This window comes from Asparagus officinalis, chromosome 8 (assembly GCF_001876935.1).
Source record: "Asparagus officinalis chromosome 8, Aspof.V1, whole genome shotgun sequence".
NCBI lineage: Eukaryota > Viridiplantae > Streptophyta > Magnoliopsida > Asparagales > Asparagaceae > Asparagus > Asparagus officinalis.
In genome coordinates this window covers 36048616-36059819 of record NC_033801.1, presented here as the reverse complement: position 1 = coordinate 36059819, position 11204 = coordinate 36048616, and the positions used below count along the sequence as shown (strand labels likewise).

General features: G+C 37.1%; 1 protein-coding gene across 2 annotated transcripts; it reads right to left on the bottom strand.

Moving 5' to 3' along the window:
- On the bottom strand, window positions 496–5144 carry LOC109819450 (pentatricopeptide repeat-containing protein At3g29290). 2 transcript variants are annotated; one of them, XM_020385187.1, is made up of 4 exons: window positions 4900–5144; window positions 2712–4036; window positions 2045–2223; window positions 496–991 (listed from the first exon to the last, which is right to left on the bottom strand). In XM_020385187.1, the coding sequence occupies exons 1-4, from the start codon at window positions 4973–4975 to the stop codon at window positions 967–969; spliced, it is 1605 nt and encodes a 534-aa protein (XP_020240776.1). In that variant the 5' UTR covers window positions 4976–5144; the 3' UTR covers window positions 496–966. The 2 variants fall into 2 exon arrangements, with proteins under 2 accessions (XP_020240776.1, XP_020240775.1); XM_020385186.1 differs by lacking the exon at window positions 4900–5144 and adding an exon at window positions 4254–4497.

The following is an 11204-nucleotide window of genomic DNA, read 5'->3' as shown; positions in this document are numbered from 1 at the left end:
ACAACTTATTGTCACCCCAGTACCACATCACGTACGCTGTGGATTGGGGATTTATCGATATACCGTACTTAATTATGAAGACATGATTCTAGAAATAAGTTAGAAACTTAATTCTTATCATTTACATAGGAACAGAGTGACCATATGTCAGGGTCCTCTTTTACATTAAGAAGCAAAGTGCTTTACAGGAACTTATACAGTAGCTACATAATCAAACTACCATATGCGTTTGAACTGACAAGAAACAATAGTATAACATTTTTTTAGATGCGACATGAAGCTGGACAAAGAATTAGCAGTCTCGTAAAAGTTTCAGTATTCCATGTGAATCACAAACTCCATGCCACTCGTATAGCATAACTTCATAAAAAGATAGAAGAGAATCAAACAGTATGAGAACATATCCATGGAACTTGTACTGGATTATGTTGACTGTAATCATATTCACACAATCATAACTTGCCAATTTGACATATTTGAACTGGCCCGGAAACCGATGAAGGTGTTGTGCTCTGTGAAATGTCACCGCGATAATATCTGTAGTGCAACCATGACACTGTCAAATCTGAGAGCTCGAGGCAAACTGGGCCTTGGTTATAAGAGCTCGAGGCGAGTTGCTGAATCCTTTCTTCATGTTTATACATTACTGCATAAATAAATTTCGAGCCAGTTTGCTATTACACAACGATGCTGAGCCAAGTGCAACCCAACCAGGGCAGCAAAAAAGCAAACCTATTGAGCCAGAGAACTTCCTCCGGATGCCAAATCGAGCTGCGAGAACAGCTATAGAACTTCGTCAATACATTTTCATTTCCATCCACAGGACAACCAAATAGGAAACCATTTTGTAGCTCGTGCCAGTTTAATTTCTGTAATCCAGTTCGCTAGATCCATCCGATATAAGATTATTAAGTGTATAATGAATTCAATGAAATAGGTTGATGCCTCCAGACTGTTTTCTTATAATCATCGTCTCTGGACGCAATTTTTCCTGCACAGTACAATTTTATGGTTCATGTAACTGGACACATTTTAAAGATGATATGAACTACTTGAATGTAGATTGAGATGTCTGACCATTCACTATGAAAACCAAATGAAATGCTTGCTGAACAAAGGGCCTTTTAGTGGTGCTTCTAGGTTTTTTACGTTAAAGAGAGCTAACTTGAACAGAAATATGTAAAGGAGTATAAAAATCAAAAAGAAAAATAATTGAAAAGAGTGACCATAATCGACATGATATATCACAATCAGAGGGAGCATACAAGTGGTCATTTGGATACTTGCATGTTCGATAAATATATTTGGCATTCGCCTTTACGGAGTACATAGCTTTTCAATTTTCCTTGGTGTAATTATGATTTCTGTCAGGCGTGGCTTCTATGCTTGCTGATTCAAGCTTTGTTGAAGCTTCATATATTCCTTCCTAACAGCGTAAGACTTTATGCATGCAACATGCCAGCAATAGACCCTTTAACCCACATCGTTGGATTGGCTATCTCGGTCTAAAATATGTACGATGACGAGTTGAATGCAAATATTTATTGTTTGAAGATCATATGACATCGATCTATGACTACGACAGGGTGATACGAGAAGTAATGTCATACTGAAAACCTTGAATGCTTAGTGCGTACTTCTGGGGATAAATAAATGGCAATCAAGTACTATATTTGCGTCTATGCTTAAGAAAGTGGCTAAGGCTGACAGTTTGTTAGGAGACATTTCAACTTAACATGTGAGGTTCCCTTTTACCTTTTCAAATATCCTGTGCCAACGGATAGGAAACAAATGCACCATTAATTATTTTTTATAGAAAAATGAGAAGTAAAAAAAGAGGAAAGTCCAGCCAAAATATATTGTCCGTATGCTTTTTTATCCTATTAAAGTCTAGATATCAGTTCAGAGTATACTCGAGAAAGCTCACTAAATGCGTGCTGAGGTAATGTTAGGTTTCTAACAATCGAAAATTAGTTCTGCAAACGGTTATGCATGATGTTATACTGAATCGATGTTGAGCTTTTTAAAGTGAGTTACAGTGTACCTTGGACTCTTTGGTCCTTTTTCTGGCAAGTGCTGAAGCATCAAAGCCCTTGTTTTGCCATCTGGATTAAGCCCGATGCTAGTCATCTTTGCATAAATCTTCTTCGCCAATGTAAATTTGCCTTGTAAGCAAAACCCATGAACGAGGGCATTGTACAGGGAAGCATCTGGTGCAACACTCTGTTACAGTTCAAGGAGAAATTAACATGTCCATATGCATCGATGAAAAAGAATATGAAATATATGATTAAAACTTATGGATCCAACAATAAATAAATAAATAAATAAATAAAGGCCTAGTGGCCCTATTCCATAGTTTATTGGGCAGCTATGCATGTCTTTACGTTGGCTAAACTGAGAAGAGAGAATGATATAGGCATAACGGATGAAGAGAAAGGGTGAACAATACGTCAAACTGTTCAGTCCATGAATCAAGTCCAAACATGCATGAACCTGCGTTGATGGCAAACAACTGGTGGTTGTGAAAACACCAGCCAAGAGAGTTCTCCCAATGTGATACTCACACAAATGACTTTAATTCAATAACAAATTGGAATTGTAAATCACTGTATGCAAATGGAAATAAGGTGAACAAAATTTATATTGATTTCATATATCAAGGTAGTAAAAGCAAACAAAGCACAGAAAGTGGTGCAAAGACAACATACCTCCAAGATTTTCTCAGCTTCCATCCAAAGAGATCCCCATACACAAGCCCTAATCAAAGACAGGTATGTAAATGTATCCGGTGCACATTTCTGGTGAACCATATGTTGATAAACTTGCAATGCGACTCTTGGCTTTCTTGCAGCTTCACAGGTACTGATCACATGATTATAAGAGAGGGTAGATATTTGGATTCCACTTGTTTCCATCTCCCACAGTAGCTGCAGTGAGCGCTCCCATAAACCAAGCCTCTGACAAGCCATCAGAGCTGTGTTATATAGGTGGGAATTCAACTGAGAAGGGTCCTTTGCCTTAATGCCCTTAAAAAATTGCATGACACCTGAAAATTGTTTACTTCTATAGAGCGCCGTAAGCAATGCGTTCCATGTATATACATCAGGTTTAAGTCCCGAAGATTTCATCACATCACAAATCCTAAATGCTACGTCAACTTCACCCGCCTTCCCAAGACAATTTATAACAGCATTGTATGTAATCACATTTGGTTTCATACCCTTCTTGAGCATTTCTTCAAAAACCTTGAGAGCCACAGGCCAATTTCCCTCCTTTGTGGAACAAGCAACAACTGCTTTCATAATATCCTCGACCGGGTCTAGCCCTTTATCAATCATTTCATGGTAAGCATCAAGGGCTAGCTCCATGCGACCACATTGCACAAACGTGCTGACCAACAAGCTATATGTAATCATAGTTCCACTTAGTTCATTCTCCTTGAATGCCCTCCACAATCTCTCAACCTCAACCCAATTTTTCGCTTTCCCACATATTGCTATCATTGTATTGTAGACAATGATATCGAAGTTCTTCTTCGTTATGGCTTCACCTTCCAATACATTGAATAGTTTCAATGCAGAGTCACAACCTTGCACACTAGCAACGGCCTTAAGTACCAAGCTATGCGTGTGACAAGTCGCCACTCCCTTCCTTCTCACCTTCCCAAAAACTCTCAAGGTGTCGTTAACCGACCCATTGCGGATAAGACAAGCAATAAGAGAGTTACAAGCATGTGAATTGGGCCAAAGGCCCGAGGCATCGACTGAAACAAATAGTTGCAGTGCGCTCCTCGCTTTGTTGGATCGGCTAAGGTCTATTATCCTCTCTGATAATATCTCCTCATCCCTTTCCTCCAAAAAAAGCAATTTCGTTCCGAGAAGACTCTCCTTCTCCTCCAAATTAACGAGTTCCCCTTCATAAATCAAGCTAGATGAGGATTGGGCACAAGCTCCGAGATTTTCCCTTGTCCTCGACGAGAAAAGCCGGCTTCTTTTGGATTTACAAGGCGTAATCCAACGCCAACAAACGCATTCTACAGAGACCACGAGTACAAAGGTATGAAGTTTCATGCACAAAGGAGGGATTCCGGCGAGTACCTTAGCATTTTTATACCTAATCTATATGGGTTTTCAAGGGTTCGATCGAACTAAATTGAATCGAAGCATAATTTGTTAAGAGTGGAGTTGGAACCTTTGAATTTTTCAAATATGAGGTCTCAGAGAGAGAGAGAGAGAGAGAGAGAAGGGCACCTGAAGCAGCGGAGGCCGTTGTCGGAAAAAAAGCCGGCGGCAAGGACGAGAGAGGAGAAGGATTTAAACACTCCATTCGCTACTCTCAATTTGGGGCGAGAGAGATATCTCAAAGAAGCAAATCCCCACTCTTAATTTTGTGGAGTTCTAGTTAAAACGGACTTAGGGAGTGTTTGTTTGCATGCAAGCAAAAGATGTGAGTGAGAAAGTTACTTTTATTTAACAATTACCATTTGTTTTTATGTAAATGATTATGAAAGTGGGATATAAGAAAGTTGCCACATATGATTTAATGTAATTTTGACTTTTCCTAAAAAAATGGTGAAGTCATATGAAAGTGACAAAAATGTAACTAATTTAATTAAATGATTTTAATTATATTTTCTAATTAATCTTATTTAGGCGTAATCCAACGCCAACAAACGCATTCTACAGAGACCACGAGTACAAAGGTATGAAGTTTCATGCACAAAGGAGGGATTCCGGCGAGTACCTTAGCATTTTTATACCTAATCTATATGGGTTTTCAAGGGTTCGATCGAACTAAATTGAATCGAAGCATAATTTGTTAAGAGTGGAGTTGGAACCTTTGAATTTTTCAAATATGAGGTCTCAGAGAGAGAGAGAGAGAGAGAGAGAAGGGCACCTGAAGCAGCGGAGGCCGTTGTCGGAAAAAAAGCCGGCGGCAAGGACGAGAGAGGAGAAGGATTTAAACACTCCATTCGCTACTCTCAATTTGGGGCGAGAGAGATATCTCAAAGAAGCAAATCCCCACTCTTAATTTTGTGGAGTTCTAGTTAAAACGGACTTAGGGAGTGTTTGTTTGCATGCAAGCAAAAGATGTGAGTGAGAAAGTTACTTTTATTTAACAATTACCATTTGTTTTTATGTAAATGATTATGAAAGTGGGATATAAGAAAGTTGCCACATATGATTTAATGTAATTTTGACTTTTCCTAAAAAAATGGTGAAGTCATATGAAAGTGACAAAAATGTAACTAATTTAATTAAATGATTTTAATTATATTTTCTAATTAATCTTATTTTGTCACGCCATCTTCATATTACACTTTCGATAATAGTTTAATTTTTAAAACAAACATTGTATTTTACTTGTGTGCTGACATGGATGTAAAAGTCATTTGTAAAAAAAATAACTTACATATTTTAAATTCACTTTCAGAGTGCCAAACACCCTCTTACTACAAGAGTACCATAATAGAAGAAAAGCGTCTGCAACTTTCAACTTCCTGCCGTCACAATTTTTCACTTTGAAGTTACTATACTAATTTTGATAGCCCAGTATGCCGCACGTGCATACTTCGTTTACAAAATTACTAGTAAATAACATATTCTATACTAGTGATTTTATAATATTTACTTAACGGTATATATTGATTCTCAATATATCATGGATAAAAGTTACAAAGGCCACTAAAATAAAAAAAATTAATATTTAATGTCTAGTATCTTGATGGAATAGCAAAAATTGTTATTAGATGTAAAATTACAAAAGCTATAATAGCAAGATGGAATCACAAACGGTATAAAGATATTGTTTGAATAGCTCCGTTCATAGGAATTGTATAAGTCAAATTTTTTAATGCAAATTAGATAATCTCAATCAGGAGACATAGTAATTTGGATTTCATGTAAGAAATCAAATTTTTGTTTGCAATTCAACCAAATATATCATTATATATAAGTTTGTGTATTCTGATTTATTCAATGAATAGAAGATAGAGAGCCAATATATTTTATTAGTTAATCTTTGTAGCTTAAAGTTAATAGGAAAAATAACTTATTGGTGATTAATAAAAAAAAGACAAACAATGCTTTATGATTCAACATAATTATTAATGAAAGAACATAAAAGATGCTTAATAGAGGTAAGAAATTCATAAGAACAAGAAACATTGAAAGCGTTGGATAAGCTGATAGCAACTCCAACCTTAAAGTGTATATGAACCGAGTAATTAACTAAGAATAAACCATGAATATATCTAATGAATAAGAAAGCGCAACTTAATGACTTATATTCAAAAGAAAAAGTACAACTTATGATAAATAGTACAAAAACTATTTACAACATTGTGCGGGGGGTGGGTGTGGGGGAGGGGGGAGGAATCTTTAAATAACATTGCATAAACTCTAAACATAAGATCATATATTCTTTCTAAGTATTAAAAGATCAATAAGAGTCCTACCCAATCCACAGTAGAAAAATGGTACACATTGAAAATAATTTTTGGTTGCCAAATAAAATTTATACATACTTTTAAATATCACGGTTTTCAAATAATAACCTTCCTATAATCCATTATCCTTCTCTTTTTAAGGATTCAGGAGAGAAAACACAAATCAAGAGCTAGAAATTGAACATGAGACATAGTCTTCAACTCTATAAGAAATAAATCATTAATTCTACAAATCATTTGACAAATATTATCTGTTGTATACATGCGCACATATATGTACAAGCTACGTACATTATAAACTATTTGACAAACTTTCCATATAACATATTTCATAAACTATTGTGCTGGTGTAGAAATTTAGCTTAGTAGGTGATGTGGTGGTTTGAAGAGAATGGATGTCCGTAATTTATAGTTTAGAAATGAAAAAGAGGTTATGTAAAGGTAAAATGAAAGGGTGGTTAGGTAATTGGATTCATAACATATGTATTTACTTAAATAAGTTATAGAATATATAAGAGCCTAAGAAACTAATTAAATCCTATTATTGTGATGATTCGCAATTAATTTAGCTTAATTAGGACTCATTGAATGAGACTTTAAGATAAATTAAATTAATAAAATAACTAAAGTAAAGTTGGAATTATCATATTTGAGAGAGGTAAAAAGAACAATTAAAAGTTTTAGCACCCCAATCATCTTTTATATGTAACTAGTATAGTGCACGTGCTTTGCACGAGAGCATGCCTATTTTGTTTTATGTTTTTCAAAATTTTTTGTTGGCTGAAAAATACTAAAATGAATTGTATTGCAATATAAATTCTAAACAATTACAATTGTAGGTGTAAATTTTGATTTCCCGAAACGGGGGTATTCATTTGTATTTATAAGAACAGCTTATTACAAACTAATGAATCAAAGTTACAACAGAAGCGGAGGGAATGCCCTCCTTGTTTAACGTGAGGTCTCTGGTAGCGATAGGACGCCTCCCTCGGTTCTCGCACGGAGTTTGCTTCCCTTGGACGATCCGAGAAAAGTTGCGGGCGAGCTTTAGTACACAGTACAAGCTCGTGTTGATCGAGTTCGAGTTCCCGAGCTTAATGGCTACCAAGGCCGAAAGCTGGAAGAACATGCTACAGTGCAAGAACAATGCAAAGAGCCAGGCTCAATTCTCGTAGAGCTTAAGAGAATTGATTTCCAAGGAGCCAAATAGGTTCGGTCTTGATCCAGAGTTCAAGACCGTCTTGAGTTCTCTGTAATTCGTCCTCAAGGAGGTCGGGTCCTAGGACCCTCTCTCTATGGCTGCTCATGGCCTTTTATAGAGAAGAAGGAGAGTGTAATCACTCCCTTAAATCATGGAAAGTGACTATTCCCATACTGAGTATGGCCATGAGGAGAATCATGACCAAATCCCTTAAATTATGGTAAATGACTATTCCCATGCTGGGTACGGTCATGATGATAACCAATCCCTTAATTCAAGGGATTTGGCTGCTCCCATGCTTCAAGTTGGCGGCTCACAGGCTAGGCGAGCTGGTAAGGCTGTGCAGGCGAGCTTGGCTTTCAGGTGAGGCTGTGCAGGCGAGCTTGTGCAGGCGAGGCTGGATCATGCAGGCGAGGCTGTACAGGCGAGCTTCAAGCGTGCAGGCGAGCTCCCAACTGTCGGGCGAGCTTGCCTTGTGCAGGCGAGCTTCAAATATGCAGGAGAGCTCGGTAGGCGAGGCTGTGCAAGCGAGCCAGCCTCATTCAGGCGAGCTCCAGAACATGCTACGAAGAATATGTCGTAACTTTCAACCCGTAACTCGGAATTGGACGAATATATATGAAAATCGGCTATCTCGACGAGACGGAGCCAATCAAACTGTAGGCTGTCTAAAAATCACAATAGATAACCAATCCCCATCAAACACCGATGATGGAAGTTACAATCTGACAACTTTCAGAAGGTTACAATTTGAAGACTTTCACGTAGATCGAGGAAGGTTACAATCTGACGACCTTCATAACAACTAATGAAAGCTCTAATTCAACAGCCTTCACAATCAACATCGGGAGTTACAATCTGATGACTCTCATATTTTCAAGGAGCCAAGACGAAGGTTACAAGGTGATGATCTTTGCGACGCTCTAGCAAAAGAGACTATAAATTGACGGTCTCTTCATATTAAAACAGTGATATCTCTCAAACCGTAAGGAATTTGGTAAAACCGACGGAGCAAACCGAACCCTATATGGTTGGTTTGGTCGGCTCCGTCTCGTCGAGATAGCCGATTTTCATATATAATTCGTCCAATTCCGACTTACGGTTTGAAAGTTATGACATGTTCTTCGCAGCAAGTTATGTTCTGAAGTCCGTCTGCAAGACTGGACTTCGTCTGAACATTGGACTTAGGCTGAAGTTCACCGAGCCCGCCAGAGGCTCAGCTCTGCATCCAAGATTCAAAACGCAGAGGTCATGCCCTCGTTCCAAACTCAAAACGCAGAGGTCATGCCCGCGTCCCAAACTCAAAACGCAGAGGTCATACCAGCGTTCTAAACTCAAAACGCAGAGGTCGTGACCACATTTGAGATTCAAAACGCAGAGGTCGTGGCTGCGTTCCAAACTCGAAACGCAGATTTCATGGACTTGAAATGCAGAGTCCAACTCTGCGTCCAACGACAAAAACGCACAGTTCATGCAGAGCCCAACTCTGCGTCCTAGGTCCAAGACGCACAGTTCATGCAGAGCCCAACTCTGCGTCCCAGATCCAAAACGCACAGTTCATGCAGAACTCAACTCTGCGTCCCAGGTCCAAAACGCAGAGTTCATCTCTGCGCATCGCGATCTGTGCGTTTTCAGCCTAAAACAGGCCCAACTCTGCGTTTCAGGTCTAAAACGCAGAGTTCGGACCCAGAACGTTGTTTTCAGCGTTTGACTCGTTCAAGCACGATTTGAACGGTTCCAGAACCGTTTTCTCCCCACGATTTGAGGGGATCACTACCCTATCATGGAGAGATTTATGGGGGGCAGTTACACCCTATTAAACCCTCATTAAGGAAAGATTTAAAGGGGGCGGTTACACCCCTAAATCCCCTATAAATAGTGGAAAACTCAACTGAGTTTAGATCCTCTTTTTTGGCTGGCTTTTGGGGATCTGGGCTGGAGCTTTTTGGCTGGAGATTTGGCTCTCGGATTCAGCCTTCTTTTTGGTCTTTCGGCTTGGCAACAAAAAAAGTTCTTGGAGCTTTGGAGATCAGCCACGTGAGCTCCTTCATCCTTGGCTTATTAACCGAACTTTCGGTTTAAATCAACTCTTTCATAGAGTTTCAAAAGTCGTTTAGAGTTATCAACTCGTTCAAAGTTCTTTAAAACTTGCCATGCAAGTTCTCCACAGCGTCAAATCGTGAGGAGAAGATATTGTTCCAGTGAATCAAGATGTTCGGATCGTCAACGGAGAGCAAACTCGACGCGAGCAATCGAGGGAGGCACTCCATCGCGACCGTGAAGAACCCAGAATTAAACAAAGGGGAAAATCCAGATCATTCTCCTCTTTTTTGTAATCGGAATCCAAATTGTAATCGATTTTGAGAGAATACAAATCAATTTTTCTTTCATTATTTCTTTTACTACAAATTTTCCACAAACACAAACCAACCCCAAAGGGTTTGGTTTGCTCCTGTCCGTTTTGCCAAATTCCTTCCGGTTTGAGAGATATCAGCGTTTCCTCCTTTTCAGCTATTTCGAGCGAGGTTTTAGCAGTCTTGTTCTGAACTTCTCTGATAGGGATTAAAGGTAATTTTTATTGCCTACAACAATATTTTCAAATGAATAAATTGCACAATAAAATTTTGTATAAAGAACTGTATGGTTAATTACTATAGTTCGGATAATTGTTATAATTTATTCATAAATTATTAAAATTAAAATAATTAATATATATTAAATAATTTATTCTCTTTTAAATATAATGCATAGCATAATTGTAATATTATTAGTAACTACATTTTAATTTCATAATTATTTTATTACACTATTAGTAAATAATTTACTAAATTGCATAATTGCTGAATTACAATGTAATTTATTAATTTAAAAATACTATTAAAATAATTATAATATTAATATTATAATAAATATAAATTGTTTTTCCTACTATTATCGTACTTTTAAAAGGCTAATAAGATGAAATGTAACAGATAGTCCTCCATAAGACGTGAAACTCAAAGGCATAAGGCATGAGCCTAATGAATTATTATTTTTTAATTTTTCTAGAAGTTTAAATATATGTAAAGATAAATTACGGATAAATTTCAAATATTATGTTGAATAACACAATTAAATAATAAAATAATAGTGTAACCAAAAGTTTTGAAAAAATGAGGAAATGGATAATTAATAAGAGGTTATATATAATTAGTGAATGAGTAATTACAATTAATAACATATTTGAGAATTATCATACTTAAAAGGGCAAAAATAAAAATCAAAAGTTTTGACAGGGCAATCCTCTTTTATATGTAGTAGTATAGATTTAAAAGTCCGAAAATTGATTTCCTTAAACAATATTCAAACTACATATTAGCACGTGCAAAAATATTTAACTGTTATCCAATTCATTTTTTATTAGAGCCCTACTTGGGTGCTTCAAAAACAGGCTTTTCTTTTTTTTAATTTCAATTTAAAGGGTGATAAAGAAATACTCTCTACTATTTCTTCCTCACTCTTACAGACCCAATGATTTGGATTCTTCGTCCACTAAATCAACTAAGCACCCGC